Source organism: Stegostoma tigrinum, chromosome 25, assembly GCF_030684315.1.
Source record: "Stegostoma tigrinum isolate sSteTig4 chromosome 25, sSteTig4.hap1, whole genome shotgun sequence".
NCBI classification, from domain to species: domain Eukaryota; kingdom Metazoa; phylum Chordata; class Chondrichthyes; order Orectolobiformes; family Stegostomatidae; genus Stegostoma; species Stegostoma tigrinum.
Window position 1 is genome coordinate 41,061,081 of NC_081378.1, and position 21,806 is coordinate 41,082,886.

Below are 21,806 nucleotides of genomic sequence, written 5' to 3' on the forward strand. Positions count from 1 at the left end.
TGCTTTCTCCTGAAGGGGGATGACCTTCTTGACTGCTGTTATTCTGCACTCATCTTGTCAAGAGTGGGACGGAATACTCTCCACTTGACATATGCCACTGTAGTTGAATAGAATTTGGGAGATTCACAACTGCAACATTCACAATAAAATTCCACCATATTCTGCCTTGTTTTGTAGCCAGAAGGTTTACATGTCTCATCTCATGAGTTTTCAGCTCAGTAATAACTCCGAGGAAGTTGCTGTGCAAGAGGCCCAAATTAAAAGGAGTACAGAAGCTAGACAGGAGTAAGCTGGGGGAGGTTATACAAGGTGGGGAGAGGTAAGATACTGAAGGAACTTGAAGACAAGGATTGAACTTTAAAGTCAAGGTGCTGCCGGAAAATGGGATAAAGTAGGCCTGTGAGACCAGCAATGAGTCAGGTTTGGTGGTGACTTGAGGTTATTATAGAGTTTTGGATTAGCGTGTGTTTGGCAGAAATAATCAAATCTAGCAGTAACATTGGTCTGCATGATGGGCTCTGTCCTAGACGAGCTAAGACAAGGCTATGGATGGAGATATTAGAAATAGAATCATACAGATTTGGTGAGCAACATATGGCAGAAATCATTTCAGTGTGCGAGAGGATGTTTTATTCTTGTTGGCAATCTGGTTCAACTTGAAACAATGGCCAGGGAGACAGTGGAACCAGCGACTGGGGAACCAAGCTTGTGGCAGAGTTAAATGATAATGGCTATGGTTTTCCCAATAAGGGAAATGCCTCTATGTCAGAGCTGAAAATCAGACAAGCAGTTTGACAAGTAAAATGCAATGGAAGAAACAGGTGGTGAGAGAGAGCTGGACATTGCCAGAGCACATATAGAATCTGTTGTTGTTTTCTTCAGATTCTGTAGATGAAAACCAAAATTCAGGGACCAAAGAGATAATGGTAAGGGAGAGAGAAGAGAAGGCATTGCAGGTGATTCTCTGGCCACATGTACTGTATGTTTTTCATGGGAAACAGTTATTTAGACTTCATCACATGCTCAGGATGCCTCATAGTGCTTTAAGACCAATGACTTGCATTTTGAGCTGCAGTCTGTCATTTAGGCAAGGTAAAATAAAGTTAATAGGATGGTTTTTCAACCTGAGTCATACATGCGTGTTTTATATCTTATTCCTAAAACCTGTACTCTGTTCAATTGTATATATTAAGTTGGCTGGACAGTCAGTTTGCGATGCAGCGTGATACAAACAGTGTAGGTTTAATTCCTGCATTGGCTGAGGCTATCGTGAAGGACTCTCCTTCTCAAAATTTCCCCTTTGCTGAGGCATGGTGATCCTCAGGTTAAACCACCACCAGTTGTCCCTCTCAAATGTATTAAGCACTGAACTGTATCTTAGCTGATTATCACATTGCAATCCATAAATGTCTTACATAGTCCATAAAACTTTGATAGCAGCCTGAATGCAGTTTTCTTTCTGTTTCCAATTAAATAAAAAGTGTATCCAAATGTATTTTTACTTACAGTTGGACAATTTTTATTGCATGTTTTAGGAACACACTCCACTTCATGAAGTCCTGTGACAGTGTTCTTTCTGTCAGTGCAGGAACATTTTTGGCAGGACTCCTCCCAGATCTTTCCAGTCAAGTAGACAACACCGTTGTGAACACAAACCTTCACATGGCAGGTATTAAATGATGTGCACACAAAACATTTTAGCATATTAGTATACCACATAGCTCTTATATTAAGATAATACAGTAATATTCCTCATATTAACGTACTCACACACTAAGACACATAAAAGTAACCAAACAAACTTGATTCAAACCAACATCTCATCTATAACGTAAGTGACAGTCCATATTATGTGTAAGCCATATTGTCACCATTACAAATTCACACAGCCATGGAGACACAGTAATTTAACATCACAATAACGTGTAGACAGCAATATTTTCCCATATTAATTTGGTCTTCACAGTACCATACCCTCCCATTGACGCACCCTTGCACTGACATATCTTCACTCTCACATCCATACCATTTCCATGCAGTCCTTTACATTTCAATCACAAACAAAATGAGGTTTCAGGCAATAGCAAGCATAGATTTCAGTTACCTCATTAGGTTCACAATAGGATGTGGTGCAGTTGCAGTCATTTATCACTGATTTGACTGAATATCCAGCAGGACAGCTCACTATCTCATTGCTACAACTGCAAGCACATTCGTATTTGTCACAACATTGCGTCTTTACAACAGTCAGTGCTCGGTGAGATGGGCATGATATAGGCTTGTCTTCACATTGGCTCCTATCGCAGACTGAAAACAGGAGAATATTTGGATCAGTCTTTAGAAGGTGCTGTTTTAATCCTTTAGCATTAGTTTTCTTAACTGTATCTTGGAGACACTTAAACAGTACAGATTGAACTTTAAGGTGAAGGTTTCCCCTCAGACATGTAGTCATGCTGTGGGGCTATACTAGGCAGACGGCTTTTCATTATGAACCATCTGGTGCCGTAAGTCTTTCTTTTTACAACAATAACATTGAATTAATACTAATGAACACTTTCCCAGCTCGCCAGTCTACCATTAAAGTGTGTGATTCATTAGAGTTTATCCAGCAGTGGCATTCTTGTGCAAGGTTTGGTTCTCAGTCTAAGTTATCTAACCCTACTCTAGTGCAATGAAGCGTGCACTAGGATAGGTCATCCATAAGCTTGTTAATGGGTAGCTTGACGCCAAAAATGCCTGACAGTGCTTGTAAAGGATACATCACATCCTAGTGACTAATGCTTGTACACATCCTCCTTTTAACAGTGATAATCTCATTGGGAGTGAACAAGGCCATTTCAAGCACTGCCTCAGGGGAAATTCACTATCTTATATTCATTCATAGAATCCTTACAGTGTGGTAACGGGCTCTTCGGCCAAACAAGTCCACACCAATCCTCGGAGTGTTCCACCCAGACACATCCCTCTATAACCCACCTAATCTACACACCTCTGAATACTGTAGGCAATTTAGCATGGCCAATCAAACTAGCCTGCAGATCTTTGGTCTGTGTGAGGAAACCGAAGCACCTGGAGGAAGCCCACGCAGACACGGGAAGAGTGTGCAAACTCCACACAGACAATCGCTCGAGGATGGAATCGAACCCAGGTCCCTGGCAGTGTGAGGCTGCAGTGCTAACCACTGAGCTACCATGCTGACCATTGCTGCTGGAGCTGGAAAGAAAACCTCTAAAAACATGAGGTGGTGCTCCAGGATGCTTTATCAAATCTTCACCAACACTCAAATAATATTCCCTGAAGATTTTTCTTAAAATGATTTGAGAACTCCATAGGAATAAGCAGCAGAAAGGGAGGACTTGGTTGTGGGCATATTCCTAGGAGACATCTTGGTCTGACTGATAAATGGGAGGTTAACGTGAGGTCACACAGAGAAGGAAAGAGGAGCAGGAGGATGAATTGGAGTCCTTCCCTTCTCAGGTCCAGGACATCTCACATCCTCTAGACCTTCTCCATCAAAAGCTTCAGTACCACATTCACGCTGGTCTGTGTAACATCCCCCATACCACAGCCATCCCACACATTTCGTATCTTCTGTGGAACTGGGCATGAAGGCCTTCATGCACAACTCCACAGTAACTGACCAGCACTTGAGTGCTAAGCCTGAGGATTTCTGGTTTAACATTTATAGTCAAGTTAAATTATGGCCTTCAGTAATCAAGACCAAAATTGCTTACTATATCTAGACTGATAAACAAACATTAACACAACACCCAATTAGTGTTTGATTTTACCTTTACAGCAAAATAATCCCACTACTGTTTAATTACTCAGACATAGAACAGTTGTGAGGAGGACTAGGCTCACCACAAATGTTGTAACTGGTGTATTCCAACTACGCCATAAAAACCTGCAGGTAGCCACCTACCATGCAATGCTAGCAACTATCTGGTATGAATGTGTATTCATTGAAGCCTTACCTACCAACCGTTTGGTGTTTGCCCACAAATTTCTACCTATTCTATACTTCAGTTAGATCAGGCTCTATATTGTGGGCACACATGCTCTGACCCTCACTTTCATGTACAAGGACAGCAGATATAAGAAAAGTTACCCCTGCAGTCTATTTTAATCAAAATCCATGCCATGAACAGTGTCAATAGAGGAAGCTTGTATCAACACAAATATTAAATAATAAAACTAATATTTCAAACTGGCTTGAAATCATATAATTTCTCTTATCACTACATGGAATGACATCAACAAAGCATTTGTGAAGATTTGCTCTGTTGAAACACCGCTCAAATCAAAAAGTTGCATTAAACGTCGCAAAAGTGTCTACCATTTACCTCATGGAATGTTCAATGCAGCTATATTGCTGACATATCAAATGAGAAAGATGATTCATTCATGAATAATAAGTGTATACAAAAACTTACCACATTCATAAATTGGTTTGCATTCGCCTGGGTTTTTCAAAGATAGATAACTTCCATCTTCACATGTTGGGGTAATTGGCAGATCACAGCTAAGCAAGTCACAATCTACAGAGATGGGTACATCCATCACTAAATTATTCCCATAAACAAACACTCCATGAAGCATTGAACAAATAACACAACAGTTTCAGTTGCAAAGTTCTGCAAGAGTACTTTTCTGTAAAGTCACAAGAATACCAATGTGGAACATGAAAGAAACAACTGCAGAGAAGGCTGCAGAAACTCAACATGTAGAGGGAGAAACAGAGTTAATGATTGGACTCTGGTATGATTCTCCTTCAGAAATGAAAGATGAGAAGTTGCCAAGTGCAAACAATATATCTTGCTAATGCTGTTAATATTTAACCCAAAATACATCTCTATAAAACAAAAGCATTCTCTAAACTTATCTCAGTAACTGAAGAAGTAAAATAGTCCATTATATAGATATTGATCAGCTCTTTCTGGTGTAATATTCAGACACCAAATGCAGCGGTGACTCATTACTACAAAAGAGTATGGATAGTGCCCATACATACCACAAACATACTGTGGGCAGCACTCATCAATGTTCCGTCGTAATGCTGGTTTTTCACACGGTCCACACTTTGGAGCTGAAAGTAAAGAATAAACAGGTAACACAAATATTTGCAATCAACAATTGGTCAAAACTTGAGAAACTTGTTTTTATAAGACATACAGTTTGGATTTTGTGGACTACGACAACTGTAAAATGGAGAAACGTCTATCAATTTTTTGAAGTATATGTGTTGAGGTTAATGAACATGCCAGTTTCAACTCATTGGATTGCAGAATGATTCCATGCGCAGAAGAAGATCACTCAGCCTGTTGAATATATACTAGATCTTTGCAAGACTAACCTACTTAGTCCTATGCTCCTGCCTTATGCTTGGAGCTCTGCAACTTCTTCTTTGTCTCCAGATAATCATCTAATTTTTTTCAAAGGCTTGGGTTGAATCTTCCTCCACCCTCCTCTCTTTAGTGCATTCTAAGTTCTAACCATTCACTACATTATGAGGGCTTTTTTCCTACATGGCATCTTTGATACTTTCACTATTTTTATTTGTTGCTTATTCACTCATGGGACATTGGCTTCACTGGGTGGCCAGTATTTATTGGCCGTACCTAGTTGCTCTTGAGAAGATTGTGGCGATCTGACTTCTTGATCCTCTATAGTCCACATGTTGCTGCTAGCGAGGGAATCCCAGAATTTTGCCCAGTGACAGTGAAGGAACAGTGATATGTTTCCAAGTCAGGATGGTGAGTGGATTGTGGGGAAGTTGCAAGTGGTGGTATTCTCATTAATCTGCTGCCCTTGTCCTTCTAGATGGAAGTGTTCATGGGTTTGGAAGGTGCTGTCTGAGGATCTTTGGTGAATTTCTGCAGTGCGTCGATGGTGGAGGGAGTGAATGTTTGTGGATGTAGTGCCAATCAAGTAGGCTGCTTTGTTATGGATAGTGTCAAACTTCTTAAGTGTGGTTGAAGCTGCATTTATCCAGGCACGTGGGGAACAATCCATCATACTCCTAACTTAGCCTTGTAGATGATGGGCAGGCTGTGAGGTGTCAGGGGGAGAGTTACTTCCTTAAGTATTCCTAACCTCTGACTTGCAGTTAGAATCATAGAATCCCTACAGTGTGGAAACAGATCCTTCAGCCCACCAAGTCCACACTGATCCTCGGAATATTCCACCCAAACCCGTCCCCTTATAAACCTACCTAATCTACACATTCCTGAACACTACGGGCAATTTAGCATGGCCAATCCACCTAGCCTGCACATCTTTGGACTGTTGGAGGAAACCCATGCAGACACGGGGAGAATGTGCAAACTCCACGCAGACAGTGGCCCAAGGGTGGAATCAAACTCGGGTCCCTGGAGCTGTGAGGCAGCAGTGCTAACCACTGAGCCACCAGGCTGCTCCCAAACACTTGTAGCCACTGTGTTTGTGCAACAAGACCAGATGAGTTTCTGGTCAATGGTAACCTTAACTCAGGGTTCTCTGTTTCTTGATCTGTCTAAAAATGGGAACACTTTCTCTTTATCTATATCTCTATGTCAGACTCCTCAACTTTACACACCACCACAAAATGCTTTCTTAATCCTTTATTCTCAAAGGAAGACAACTCCATCTTCCCTCTTCTATCTCGATGATGAGTGTTGTGATTAGTGACAGTGTGGTTGCAGTGTTGAAGTTAATGACGCTGCAAGGTTGAGGTTAATGGTAGAGTTAAGGTTTTTGATACTGTGAGGCTGATGAGAGTGTGAGATTAGTGACAGTGTGAGATTAATTGCAAGTGATGCTAGAGTTTTGAGATGAATGGCAGCATCACTCCCAGCATTTCACTTAACAACATTTTCATAGAATCATGGAGTCATAGAGTTGTACAGCACGGAAACAGATTCATCAGTCCAATGCAATCATGCCGACCCAATACTCTAAATAAATCTATCTGCCAGCATTTGGCCCATATCCCTCTAAATCCTTCCAATTCACATACCCATCCAGATGCCTTTTAAATGTTATAATTGTACCAGCCTCCACCACTTCCTCTGGCAGCTCATTCCATTCACATACCACCCTCTTTATGAAAATATTGCCACTTAGGTGCCTTTTAAATCTTTCCCCTCTCACCTTAAATAATTTGTTGAGATAGCTGAGCATCTAATCATCAAAGAATCTATCCAAGAAAATGTCAAAAAATAAGGACACATATTGAATCATAGAACCCCTGCAGTGGATTTAGTGACCATTTGGCCCATCAAAAAGCCTGCACTGCCCCTCCAAAGCACATCCTGCCTGGACCCATCCCCACCTATCCCCATAACCTTGCATTGACTATGGCTAACCCACCTAGCCTAGCCTGCACACCCCTGGATGCTATGGACAATTTAGCACATACAATCCACCTAGCCTGCATGTCTTTGGGCTGTGGGAGGAAACCGGAGCACCCGGAGGAAACCCACGCACACACGGGGAGAACGTGCAAACTCCACACGGTCGGATAGTTGCCTGAGGGTGGCACTGAACCTAGATCCCCAGCAATGATGCTGCAGTGTAGCCACTCCACTGCCCCCCTTATTCGACCTCAATAAAACCATATCCAGAAAAAGACTGTACAATGGAGCTTACTCAAAGTGGATGAGGAGCTCCTGGTACTGTGAAGTGCCTTTTACCTGTGACAGTGGGACACGGCCTGTTTGTACAGTTGATCTGCCTGTTGTCTAAGCACATGCAGAGCTGGCAAGGTTGGTCATGTGGTATCCAAGTATCCAAATGCTGAAAAAGAAAAGGCAGACACTGAAACCCTGGCACTGTCCCAAATCATTACACTGGATTTTTGAAGGCATAGTTACACTGTCAAAAGAAACGGTCACATCATTTTACTTTGATGTTTGCACTTGTCCTCTGCATTCAAAATTATTTCAAATTAATATAAAAAAATCTTGTAATAAAAGTGATTTGGCTCATTAAGCTGGTTCCTTTTGCAGTGCAATGGCCTCAGAATCACTTTCTCTTCTCCTCTCTGAAGGTCTACCGTTAATTATTGATATTCTCCTGACAGATTTGTACATAACTCAACATTTTGTTTGGATACCTTGGCTTGTCTAATGCATCTTATATTTTAAGGTCTAATTAATTATGCAGCATCTGTTCTTTTTTTACTTTTAAAGCAGATTGAGGTGCTGCAATGCGTAATATCACTTTCTCTTCTCCTGGAGTGCCAGTCTCTTTCAGAGGCATTGGAAAAATACCAGAAGATAAACAACTCTCTTTTTTTCTCTCTCTGTGGTTGTTGCCAAGGATACACTGAGAACTGTGGTCAGTCTTCCCTTAACACCGAACTATCAAATCATCTTCACATTTGAGAGAATCAGTTGGAAATCGTAAGAACTCAGGATGCCAGAAGCAGGACTTGTATGTGAGCATAGTTTTATTACAAAAGAGTGTGCATCAAAGCTTCTGAAAATGTCATGCCTTAGATTAGATAAATTACACATCTGACTTGGGAAAATTTAATTTCCATTGTGGCACTGTTGCTTCACAATACACAGAACCATACTGTATTTTAACAGGGGCTAGAGATCTTAATCTTGACCTTTTAAGGATTTCTGGCATATTAATTACAAAATGAGCCATAACTTTTCTCCTGACTAACCTCTTTGTATTCGTTTATTAGCTCCAATCATGCATATAGGACATTTTAATGATGGGACTACATCCTTAAATTTTGCTCTGTAGCAAATTGGCGTTATCATATTTGTTTAAATCATTACAAAATTCAGAGATAACATTGATTTAATGATGATGAAAGGTTGTTACTTTAATATTTGTTCATCAACCTATTCAGATATGTTTTAAGAGTCCTGCAGCGCAGGAGAGACTTGAACCTGACATTTTGGCACACGGGTAAGGACGCAGGTTTACTAAGGGCCAAATTTAGGTTAAAATTTTCCCCTATTAACTGTTCCTCCACGGCTGCTGTATGAACTGCTGAGAACTTTTCTCTGCTTTTATTTCAGATTTCCAGAATCCGGACAAATCTGGTCCTACATACTTAAAAGGGGCAGGTTATAAATCTTCCAGTCTTACTTCTTGACTTTAAGTACCTGATGAGGAACTTGTTGATCATCAATACATTGACTGCAGATATCAGGGGTGACACATTTTCCTTCCAACAGCACCTTCCCTTCTGGACAGAAGCAGCCTTCAGTTGGAGAAGTTAGACAATGTGTAGAGTTCTTTCTCATAATGCTATCGCAATGCTGGATGCAATTTATCCCACACGGCTCATATGCAAGGGAGTTAGGGCACTGGATGGCTGAAGGCAAGGAAGAACATTTTAGGCAGGAAGCTATGAACAAATGAAAAATATAAAACGGTGCTCAAATTGTCAAAGACCTATGGGAAATGCCCTTTCGGTGGTGAGGAATTTCATGCAACATTCGTCTGTATTTCATTCCGCATATGCTGGGTGTCCCAAATTGCAAAATGCATTTGGTCAGTTCAATATGCATATCTCCAGTCAAATTTTACTGTCCTTACAAACTAAAGGAACATTCGTTTAATTCTGTCAGAAGTAACAATGGGCACATTGTCAGGTTGGCACATGATACTACATTCTGTGTTCAACATGATGGGTCTGGCCTCAGCACTGCAGAATGCTCCAAGTAGTGGATGGTTCCATATCACCTGTCCTTTGTGGAGAAATTTGCAAAGAAAAACACCTTTGACCACAACTCCAACGGGAAGTGGTCAGTACGTAGCGCCCTCAGGACCTTGCAGGAAAAGGAGAGGATGATTCCTGTCACATGATTTCCTGAGCAGGCTGTCAAAGCCATTTGTCAGAATGCCTCATCACCAAAGCTTTCCCACAAGCATGAAGACATTGCTTGGCTGGGGGTGAGAACAGCACTGCCTGTCGGCTCCTTCATAAATGCCCATTCTCTGTGTACCACCACGTGCTGCCTGGAAGCAGCTGCGGGGGTGGCAGGAAGAGACAGTCACACATATCCTGCTGGAATGTGCCTGTGCAAAGAAGGCCTGGAGAAGGAAGCAGTGCTTTTTGTCAAGCTCTGCCCTGAGCAGCTTGATGGCCCGGGACTCTGTGCTGTACAGGCAGTTCCCCAGGACCCATGGCGAGACAAATGTTGGCTGTGCTTGGAGAGCCATCAACTCAGTGAAAGACACTGTTTGGTCTGTCCAAAACTTGCTAGATCTCCAGTATAAAAAATTGGCATCGACTGACTGTTGCGGACTGGCATTTTCCAAGGTCCAGGACTATGTGCTGAGGAATGCATTAAAGCTTGGGAAAACTACTGTCAGGGCACTGTAGGAAAGGTCTCAGGTCTTTCTGCCAAAGTACAATGGGGCCCATTCAGTTATCAGACCCTCTGAGTGCCTCAAATGTATGTAAATATTATCTTGCAGAAGTAAGAAATGCCTTGTGTCTTTTGGAACAACAAGGGATGCCAAATTTCGATGTTTGTTTGTTCTTCAGTACAGACTGTACAGTACAGCTTCAGCAACTATGTAAATAAAGATATTTTTGTGAATTAGGTATATTTTTGCAATAAAAAATGTTCATCAGCCAACCTGCATAGGCTGAGGGATACTATCTACACTGGTAGAAATTTCAGAATCTGGGATAAAGTTCTGCACTTTATACAGTTAGGCCTCCTGATTACATGCAAAATGTCTCTGTGAGCAAATGAGAATTAGTCATTTGCTTTGTGCATTTTTGGGAACCCGAACTGACTGATTTACAATGCAAATTTGGTAATGACTTAGAGGCTTCAGACACTGTCAATATTTAACAAGCTACACCTTAGTGATCTTCACATCCTTTTAAGGAGTTAGCCCTGTTTACTAACTATCTGCAGTTCAGTAGCCAGCAATGATATTGATATAGCAGCAGGGGCTTCCTGCTTTTCTTTGATTTGCCCTGAAACACAATAGTAGATAGTGGCTCAAAATCGGAATAGTGTTCAATTACTAAGTCAGGGCAACCGTACCTTTACAAGAACTAATGATGCACAAAAGCTACATTGTCATCCAGTCCAATATGACTGAATGAAGTAGTGTACAGTAAAGATTTAAGGTAAAAACCTACACAGGAGAAAAGTTCAGATGCTAATTCCTTTGAGTCTATGTCACTATACAATTACCTAATGGCTGATTTCCATTTATCCACCATTCCAAATTACTTGATACCCTTGTCCCATAAAGTTTCAATCCCAGACAGTCCAATTGACAATGCCAGCCTTTTTGGAGAAGGGAATACCACATTACGATCAAACTTTCTCTCCAGAACTTCTTTCTGATTCTCGTACTGAATGGCCTATGTCATGAATATGTAATTGAATTGTTGCATACTTTGTAAAGAAGGATAAACTATCTTTATACTGGACTCATAATACTGCACAATAGCACCCAGAAGTCATATGACTTGAGCTGGTATTGGGATAGACCGTACTCATGTCAGAAGAAAACACAAAAGACCTTTATGAAATTCAATAAAGATTCATAAGGGCAAATAGAAACTCTGACAATGGGACAACTCTTCCTGGCTCTTTTCAACATGACTATTTGAATAATTAAAAATTAATTGTCCTGATAAAGGATGGGTCTATCACCTAGCACTGAATACTAATGCAACAGTTTCAGGATGGTAGCTATCTTAAATTTTGAACATAATAGGACAGATGATAAGTCACCTTTTGGAACAGAACTCCAAGAGAAACACTGAGACACTTTAACAGAGAGGCACTTCTCAACATGGAAGTGAAGGGAGGAAAACCAACTAAAGGCCTGCTCTACTGCGCCAGGATTCCAATGACCACAACTTTCAGTGCCGTACAAGTAAAACAAAGGAACTTTCAATCCTCCAAGACCCCATTCCTGCTCAGTCCATCAGTGGAAGCAAACTCTAACAGCTCACTCATACCAGGCATCATAGCTGCTGAATTCTGACTTCAATTTTCCAATCCCTTCACCTTGGAAAAATAAACCTTCAAGCAACCAATGTCTGTAATATTTATATACTGTGATTTACTTTCATCTTTCTATCTTTTATCTGTGCATTCTTATAACCTGTGTATATTTGTTTTAGTTAATAACTATCACGTTTTACTTAGAAAGTTGCAGCAATAGTCTGTAATAAACTAATACTTGTTTTTTTTAAGATTAAAACTTAAATGTTGGCTATTTTTAAATTGGAATTCACACAAAAGAATCTAAAAGCAGGCTAAACCAAAACTATACAAATTCACTGGACATAGACTACTCTTGACATGAGCAATCACTTGCTACCGTTTCTGATTGCCCACCTAGCAGAATCCGTATCACTAGTCAATATTTTTTTGGTTGACGCCTTGTGCAGGACATTTCTTAACATGGGAATATTGTTAAACATCAGCCAACACACTGTCGTTGATAGAAGGTAGATTCAGTTCCAGTGGCAAGGAAATCTAAATGACCAAGAATCTCCCTACTGGTGCAGCCTTCATCTGCCATGGTGGCCATTGATATCACACAAATATCTTCCACTTGGATCATCACTGAGGGCTTGTTTCAGATTGTGCTTTGCCCAGTTCCTCCCCTCCGATCTTACTGTCATAGGTGACCTTGCTAGATATTGAGAATTCCTGGACAGCATTGCTTTCAGCACTGAAGGGACACTCAAGCCTTGCACCACAGCAAAGTGGCAATCCACTGAAAGGACCACCATTCTATGCATATGCATAATGTGGTATTAAACTCTCAACTCTTATAACTGCTTATTCTTGTTTCCCCACCTTGGGAAATAGTTTCCCTCCATCTATCTATGGAATAATTTTCATACTTTGCTCACACATTTAACAGTTGGGTTTGTGAGAAATAAGTCAAAGTATAATGTGCATTGAGATAACTTTTTCATATCACCATTACCCATCCAAAAAGACACTTATAAGATCAATATGAAAAAAAAATCCACTTACAGCAAAAATCATTTGACCTCCACTTGACACAGACACCCATAAGTTTGCATTGGAAGCTGTATGCTGAAATGGAGTCACATGTATCACTTTTGTTACAGGCCTTCTGTTTACATAGTCTGAGATACGGTTGCACATCAACTACATTCCTGCATTCATCAAATATTGCCGAATGCAAAATACTGCACTCATCCCCAGTCAATTTACATTCCAAGGGTGCCTCTAGCACTTCTTCAATGCAACTCTTCGATAATGATTCTTTCAGAGTCCAATCCTTTATAAATGTAAGACTGTTGTTAACAATAGAACCATCCTGGAGTTCAAAATCATTGAAAGGATTGTTGTCACATTTTCCTTGGTGCAAACAAATAAAAAATATCTCCAATTAGAATGTTAACCAAAAACAAATGTACAGTCAGGCATTGGCTTTCACATTGTAATGCAACCCAAAGAACTTCACAAATAACTTAGCAGACATTTGATACATGTTGAGATATTGAAAATTGTTCACTAAAGATCTAAAAGATACTTTTCAAGATATGGACAGAGGTGAAGACATTTAGAGAGGAAACTGCAGAGTTTAGCATCTGGGCAGCTCAAAGCAATGGTGGGTCAATAAAAATTGCGGCCATGACATTACATTCTCTTTGTTTTCTCAATTAACTAAACAAAATTTCAACTTAATTTTAATCCAATAAGTAATTCAGCTCTGTTCAAAAAGATCATTTCAGTTGTGTGTCAAAATTGGAATCACAGCTTGGAAAACTTGTGGCTCAGTGGTTAGCACAGCTGCCTCATGCTGGCAGGGACCTGGGTTTGATTCCAGCATTGGGTGGCTGTGTGTGGAGTTTGCATGTTCTCCCCCAGTCTGCATGGGTTTCCTCTGGGTGCCTCAGTTTTCTCCCATAGTCCAAAGATGTGCAGGTTACGTGGAATGACTGTGTTAAATAGCCTGGGATGTGCAGGCTAGTTGGGTCGGCCATGGTAACATGGATATGGTGGGGTTCTGGATTGGGACGCTCTTCAGAGGGTTGGTGTGATCTTGGTGGTTTGATTGGCTGCTTTCCACATTGTAAGGGTTCTATTTAAGTCAGCTGCACTCTACAATTCACTCTGGGACCTCAGCATACAGTATGCATCTGATATCGGGCTTGAGCGCCTTCCTTAAGTTTACGCAAAAGGTTTCCCTGGGGAAAGGTGGGCTGATTTCAAATAGATCCTTTTAACTAGTTAACAAATGGTACTGAATTTTGGTACATATAATTTCTCCCAAGTTAAAACATAAACAGGGATAGAAGTTTAAGTTAACTTCAAAACAGAACACAAACATATTAAAGTAAGGACAAGAAAAATTCATTCAATTGAGGAAACTATATAACCATGTGAACAATTCCATCAGATTTCAGTAATATTATATCCTAGTAAAAATGAAAGTAGCAAGATAAAACTCTAAGATATATGCTCCTGACAGTCTGATAAGATCATTACTCAGTCTCATATATAGGCCCAGCATTTTGCACAGCTGAAGGGGATCTCTATCTCAGTGTGAAATGGCACTGCAAGTTGAATCTGGAAGTACCACCTCTGAATCCAATCCCCACAATCTTACAGGGGGCGAACAAGGTAGGACGATGTCATTTACACATCTGTGGATCACAGAAGCAACTGCACATGTTAAAAGGGCAGCTATATTTAAGTAAATATGATGTTTGCTATCAGGGTGTGCAAAATATAACTTGTACTCTTTATGTCTTCTGGAGAAAGTCTGAAATTACACGAATAATTTAGAAAAGTAAGTCTGCTTTTGGTTATGGTCTCAGGATATATTTGGCAGTGGCCAAATGACCCTTTAGAGAAGTGGGGTTCCCTCTATAAAAATTAAAGTACGCTTTGATATTGTTAAAAGTAGAGATGAATGCACATAAAACATGGACAAACTCATTGAAGTTGTCAGAGGAAGCTATCAAACTGTTGAGGCATTTAACTCTGCTACCTCTTAAACATTGCAACAAACAATCTGCAGTTTTTTTTTAAGTATTTTTTAATTCATTCTGTCTGTTGATATAAACCTGAGGGCTACCATGCTGTATGTTTGATTTCAAAACCTAACATTATCACAATGCAGTTTGTGAAATCTTAAAAGTGGGATTGACATGCAAATGCTTGTTTTTGTAAGGGATTAAATGTAGTTAAATTAGTTCACTTTTTAAAAAAATCAATGAGATTTGAAATGAATTCATCAATATACACTTGAGAACTTTATTTCATCTGGGTCCTGGATGGTGGATACAGGGCAATTTGCCATGGAGAATGTGAAGGCAAAGGGTCTCAGGGTAGGTGCTCATAGGTTGGTGTGAGTAAGTACTAAATTGGCATAAGGACTATAAAAAGAACAATAGGGGTTGGGAAGAAGGACATAAGTTGTCATAGGAGCTGAGGTGCCATTGAACGTGATGGGTGAGGAGCATAGGTTGACATGGGTAATGACATGAGGAATATATGGGAAGTGAATGAGGAATAGGGGATGGAAGGCTTTTATTTTTCATTTTAATCTTATTTTGATGAAGAGCAGGAAAAATAGGCCAACTTATTGTCCATCTTATGACCACTCTCCAATAGCTGCCTTTGGCCTCTTTCCAAGGAATACTCCCAGCTCCTGAAATGAAAATCCAAATTTCTGGGAGATTACCTCTCTGGTTGGGTTTGCAAAGCTGGGAATTGTATCAACTCTGCGTTTCTGACCTACAGGCCAAAATTCAGGCTATACTCCCAACAATCTGCCCTGTACCTGCGACAGGTACTCTGCAATACATGCTCTTACAACCAGGAGTCGTACCTTTAAAACAAAGGTCACCCTATATTTCCATACCTTGGAATTCAGGTTTTCTTGCAAAAATAGAACACTGCATAAATTAACAAAATCTACAAAGACCTTGGCAGACATTGTCTATCATAAATTTTTCACCACTCACCACAAAGTCCAGATACTCTGGCAAGGAACAGTGTGGGAGAAACCCAAAGGCTAAAAAGGTTGTTCAATGGACTATAAACAAGAACTATTCCCAAATCTGGGATATTTGCTACAAAACTGCTGGACCCATGGTCAATGACATCCATATTCACGACAGTTAAAGGCAGAGAGACAAATTTTCCATTAACTGAAACCTAGAGGAAAGAAAGAGTAGAGAATTGATTACAATTCTTATTTACAAATAAGAAGTGCAAATCCCATCCTGAACTTACGAATAAATAACTTAGCAGAGTAATGTTTTCCTCAATAGTTAAAAAATACATTTATATCACACCTTTTCACAATCTTCAAACCTCCAAAAACAGTGGCATATACAATGGCTGGTTTTGATCTGTTAGTCAGGTCAGAACACACTTACTGTCATATCATCATGTAGGAGGGTTGCAATGTTGTTCTGCTTTATTTCAATGGCTTTAATGCAGTTTTCATTGGAGTTTGAGTGACAGGGGCCCTTATGAATGATGATTTTTGTTTCTTGATTGTCAACTTCTAATAACAAGTAAGAGCATTTCCCAGTCAATGAGAACCAGTGTCCATCAAAAGTAGAGAACTGTGTTTTTGCAGTCACTGTACATACACCTGTTCATCGAAGAAGGAAAGAAATGTAATTTGTATCAGATTGTACATACGCCACAGAAATAGATCATTTGCCCAAATGGTTTACACCAATGCTTTGTACCGTTCCTCTCAAGCCTCTACTTTTGCTGATTCTATCAACATATCCTATGAATTCCACTTGATGAAGGGGTAGCACTTTGAAAGCTTGTGATCCAAATAAACCTATTGGACTGTAACCTGATGTCATGTGACTTCCGACTTTGTCCACCCTAGTCCAAAACCAGCTTTCCAATTCATTAGCCAATTTCAGGCTTTATGCATTCATAACACACCCTGAAAGACTGCTTCATATAATTTTTCGTATAAATATGTTACAAACCTTTTACTCCAGGATCTCCTTGTTCTCCTCTGACAATTAAATGGAGATCAATACTCAACTTTACCTGAACGTTACTGCTTAAAATCTAGCTGATATTTTTCTTGGATGGAATACATTGGATGTTAAACACTGGAAAGGACAGTGGGAATATTCCCTGCTCTTGTTCATAGATGAGTATCGGGCTACTTTTATACCTACACACACTGACGTACAGATCCTTAATTCAGAGCCTCAACCAAAATATTGGGTCTCAAATAACTCAATGTTGTAAAATCAACCAACATTATCTGCTCAGTATTTTGTTGCTGTCCACAAATCCACCATTTTTTGACTAAGAAATACCTTTGTACTTAAAAATAATCAACATATTTTAAGAGAATATTTCAAACCGATATTAAACAATAAAACCAGAAAAGCCTCAATCTTTTCCTTATTATGTCAATTTACATTCTGCTTTGCAATTCATTTATTTTTTGTTGTTTGAACTGGTGTACCATTCCTTTTGCAATTGACTGAATGAATCTCTCTCATTTTCATCACACTACTATAGTAGTTTTCCAAGCAGAACCATGGACCAGTATATGGTTACCAATGTCTTTTCAAGAGAGACAGAGAGAGAGAGAGAGAGAGAGAGAGAGAGAGAGAGAGAAAGCACTCGTAGAATCACTACAGTGTGGAAACGAGCCATTCGAACCATCAAACCCACACTAACTCTCCGAAGAGCATCCCACCCAGATCCACCCTATCCCCGTGCCTCTGCATTTCCCATGGCCAATCCACCTAGCCTGTACATCTTTGAACTTTGGAAGGAAACTGGAGCACCCGGAGGAAACCCATGCAGACACAGGGAGAATGTGCAAACTCCACACAGACTGTCACACGAGGGTGGAATCAAACCTGGCTCACTGTCGCTGTGAGACTGCAGTTCTAACCACTGAGCCACATACAACCCTCATAGTAATGCTCTGCAACACCTGCAGTCTATTTACCCCTTCTCCCCACCCTCAGAAGGCGTGACCTAAATTGGGTACACTTCCATCTTCACATCATAATTTTTATTCAATTAATACCAATGGCAGTGAAAATGAATTGATTGATTCTGACAGATTACTGTTCATATGGTGTAGTAAAGTATTCAGCCTTTGTGTCTCTTCCCCTGGTTTTGACTAATATTTTAATTAGGTATCCAGAAACTGATGCAGGAGTTCAAAATCTACTCCAGGAGTGTGAACTCCTGCATCAGTTGCCTGCAGTCGGAGGGCAGTTTTACCCCAGCATATTAAAACTTGTAACTAAATAGCAGAAAAATAGATCAGTTGCATGGTCGCTGGATGTCAGCACATAGCTCCTAAAATCCAAACCCAAAGATCAATGCACAAGTGAAATGAAAGAGAAAGAGCAACCGATAAACAAAACTGGTATCATGAACACTGTACCAGTGAATACGCCTTCAGGAAAATCATTAAGCTTAACAAAAAATTTCAATTGTACTGCCAAACACTAAAGTTGATCCTGAGACCAAAAAACATCCTTTAGCCAGCTCCAAGTCAGCCTCTGTCCCTCCTACCACAAAATACCTTATGGTAATAATTCTTATCGTGCTACTTACAGGGACATGCATACCGACAGCCACACTTTTCCTCAATTTTGACGCTGGGAAGATTGTTGCTGCAGGTGGGTTTGCGTAGCTTGTCACAGTTTATTTTATGATTCGTGGAAAGGACTTCTCCGTTTGCTTTACACTCGAAACTGTGACAATTATCAGCCAACATCCATTTGTCTCCTGCCTGGAAGGAAAGAATTTGAAGCAGTGTTGGTAATCGATAACTGCAACCAAAATCGGGCTGAATTTTAATAGACCAGTGGATCTGGCCTGGGATGAACAGTTCTTGAAAAATAGCAGCAGAAGAGATCAGAGGGTCCAGCTATCATGGGATATTGCTGTTGGGGTGCAAAAGACAGGCAAGAGCAAATCAAAGCATGAGGTAACTCTGAAGGATTAAACTTAATTTATTTCAATGGAAGGGGTCTTACAGAAAGGCTGGTGAATTCCAGGCATGTATTAGAACATGGACTGGGACATCATAGCTATTACAGAAACTTGGCTGAGGGAAGGACAGAACTGGCAGCTCCATGTTTTATATGCTATAGGGAGCACAGAAATGGGTGCAACAGTGCATGGTAAGTGGCATTTTTGATTAAGGAAGACATTGTTACAATAATTACAGAGAACATTTCTGAAGGATCATCCAGTGAAATCAGGGCTGAGATTAGAAATAAGTAAGGAATGATCACCTTGATGTGATTATACTACAGGTCCTCAATTGTTAGCAGGAAATTGGGGAAAAAGTATATAGGGAGATAACAGATATAGGGAAGAATAATAGAGTTGTAATAATAGGGGATTTTAATTTTCCCAACATTGACTGGGACTTCCATAGTGTTAGAGTTCTGGATTGTGAGGAATTTGTTAAATGTGTTCAAGAAAATTTTCTTATTCAATATGTAAATGTTCCTTCCAGAGAAGGAGCAAAACGTGACCTGCTTGTGGGAACTAAATCAGGACAAGTGACTGAAGTGTTAGTAGGGAATTACTTTGGGACTAATGATCATCGTTTTAACAGTTTTAAACTTGTTATGGTAGAGGAGAAATCTTCCATTAAAAGTAAAGTTTCTAATTAGAGTAAAGCCAATTTTAATGGTATGAGACGAGATTTTTCAAAAGTTGATTTAAGTAGACTTCGCTGGTAAAGGGATGACTGACAAGTGGGAAGTTTTCAAAAGTGTGATACTAAGAGTTCAGAGGCATTATGTTACTAGTAGAGTAAAAGATAATGCTGGTAGGATTAGGGAACAATGGACGAATAAAGTTATTGAAGTTCTAGTCAAGAATAAAAAAGAATCATATATTAGATATTGACAGCTGGGATCAAATGAATCTCTCAAAGAGTATAAACACTGTAGAGGCATTCTTAAAATGGAAATCTGGAAGGCAAAGAGGGAGCATGAAGTAGCCATCTGTACAATGCTGACTGGTTCTCTCTCGTCCTTATCACACTATGACAATAGTTTCCCAAGCAGCACCATGGACCAACATATTGTTACCAATGTCCTTTTAAGAGAGAGAGAGAGCAGTCATAGAATCTCTACAGTGTGGAAGCAAGCCATTCAATGAAAGGAGGAAACAGTTTAGTTTGGGAACTTGGTCAGCATGTACTAGTTGGACTGAAGGTTCTGTTCCCATGCTGTATGGCTCTGTCAACCATGCACAAACCCAAACCCTCTCTGATGAAGGGTCTAGGCCCGAAACATCAGCTTTTGTGCTCCCGAGATGCTGCTGGGCCTGCTGTGTTCATCCAGCTTCACACTTTATTATCTTGGATTTTCCAGCATCAGCAGTTCCCATTATCACAAACCCAAGGTAGATGGCCAATTACTGCAATTTTATTTTCCTTTTGAGTAGAAGTACTCTCTTTTCCCTGAATCCTCAGGAGCAGCCATCTCCATCAGGTCTTTAATTTGCCCAGAAGGTAAGAGAGGCAAGCACATCATCCTTCATTGAAGGGTCCAGAGCCAAAACGTCAGCTTTCCTTCTCTGATGCTGCTTGGTCTTCTGTGTTCATTCAGCTCCACACCTTGTTTATCTCTATCCTTCAGTGAGTGGTGCTTCCAGGGTATCTTCCTAACTAGCTGCTGGCAGCAAAACTCCCTGTCTGGATTTGCACCCTTTGCTCAAAATCAGATGGCACACTTTGCATACGTCTATAATTCCCATTTAAACCCCAACTGGATACTTTTCTCCAAATCAATGCTGTCATCATAAGTCACTACATAATTTCAAAAGGGAGCCTTAATAATTAAATTACATGTTAACTGATAATTCTATGCAAATGTTGAACTGTAAATTAATTGTGTGCTCGCAACTAATATCTAAATACTATTCAACATAAGGGAGTAGATAATTTGTGCTCAAATTTAATGTCATGGTTGCCATGTAAAAACTGGAGGTAGAAAGTAAAAGAAGGCTGGTGAACAATGTGCAGATTTGTCAACTGGCCAAGAGGATAAGGCAAGGCAAATATAACAGAAAATGATTCAAGGGAGAATTTGATAGATATATGAGGGGGCAGGCATCTTTATTTGGTGATAACCTACAGGAGCTCTAGATTGATTTTTAATCTGGTAAACTGATCCAGATCCAGACCTTCCTTGCACCTTCTCCCAATCCATAATTATAGCTTTACTAGAAGCCTACTAGAAAGGCTATTTCTGAACAGCTTCTACTGTACTTTTGGCCAAGAGATGGTAGTTTGGAAGCAATTCTAGGTCTTGTTTACATTTCAACAGTGCAAACTATAGGGCAAATGGGCCTTGTTAGATGTACTAAATGGGCCTGGAATTATGGGGCTGCAATACTAGTACCTATGAAAGCTTCTAAATGATAAATTATACCTGTCGCCGATTCCCCTCGTCATCAATGCATTCCTGAGGTGAAGTTGCTGTGGAAGAGAAATGGGAACTGGAATTATCCCTGTTTGTGTTCCAGTTAACAATTAATTAAGAACACTCATAATTTGCTTTAATCTTTTCTGGACTGAAGGTTACTTACTAGTATTGATTTATGAAACTCACCTGTACAGACTTTTTCTATAAACTCATCACTAAGTGTCATCATGATGGGAAGAGCATCCATCTTACCCAGGTGAAGGACATGATTTGGATTATGCCCAGCTACAGTTAAAAGCTCTCTCTCATCAAGTTTTTGACCTATTCCTATTGGAATCACTGTTACACCTAAAATGAAAGAGATAAAGAATAAAGCAGTGGTTTTAAAATGAATGTTCATATATTTTTAGATGAAATA

The 21,806-nt window shown here is 40.0% G+C and overlaps 1 protein-coding gene across 2 annotated transcripts in view; it reads right to left on the bottom strand.

The window, feature by feature from the left end:
• The window catches only part of vwf (von Willebrand factor), a 104,335-nt gene that overhangs the window by 23,880 nt on the left and 58,649 nt on the right, over window positions 1–21,806 (bottom strand). For both annotated transcript variants that reach the window (XM_059654662.1, XM_059654663.1), the window contains exons 32-43: window positions 21,575–21,736; window positions 21,395–21,441; window positions 18,552–18,729; window positions 16,364–16,584; window positions 15,947–16,139; window positions 12,978–13,328; window positions 9,108–9,319; window positions 7,674–7,776; window positions 5,015–5,089; window positions 4,437–4,541; window positions 2,105–2,307; window positions 1,507–1,656 (exon numbers count right to left, since the gene is read on the bottom strand). In XM_059654662.1, the coding sequence (XP_059510645.1) occupies window positions 1,507–1,656; window positions 2,105–2,307; window positions 4,437–4,541; window positions 5,015–5,089; window positions 7,674–7,776; window positions 9,108–9,319; window positions 12,978–13,328; window positions 15,947–16,139; window positions 16,364–16,584; window positions 18,552–18,729; window positions 21,395–21,441; window positions 21,575–21,736 (2,000 nt within the window). The remainder of the gene's footprint in view (window positions 1–1,506; window positions 1,657–2,104; window positions 2,308–4,436; window positions 4,542–5,014; window positions 5,090–7,673; window positions 7,777–9,107; window positions 9,320–12,977; window positions 13,329–15,946; window positions 16,140–16,363; window positions 16,585–18,551; window positions 18,730–21,394; window positions 21,442–21,574; window positions 21,737–21,806) is intronic.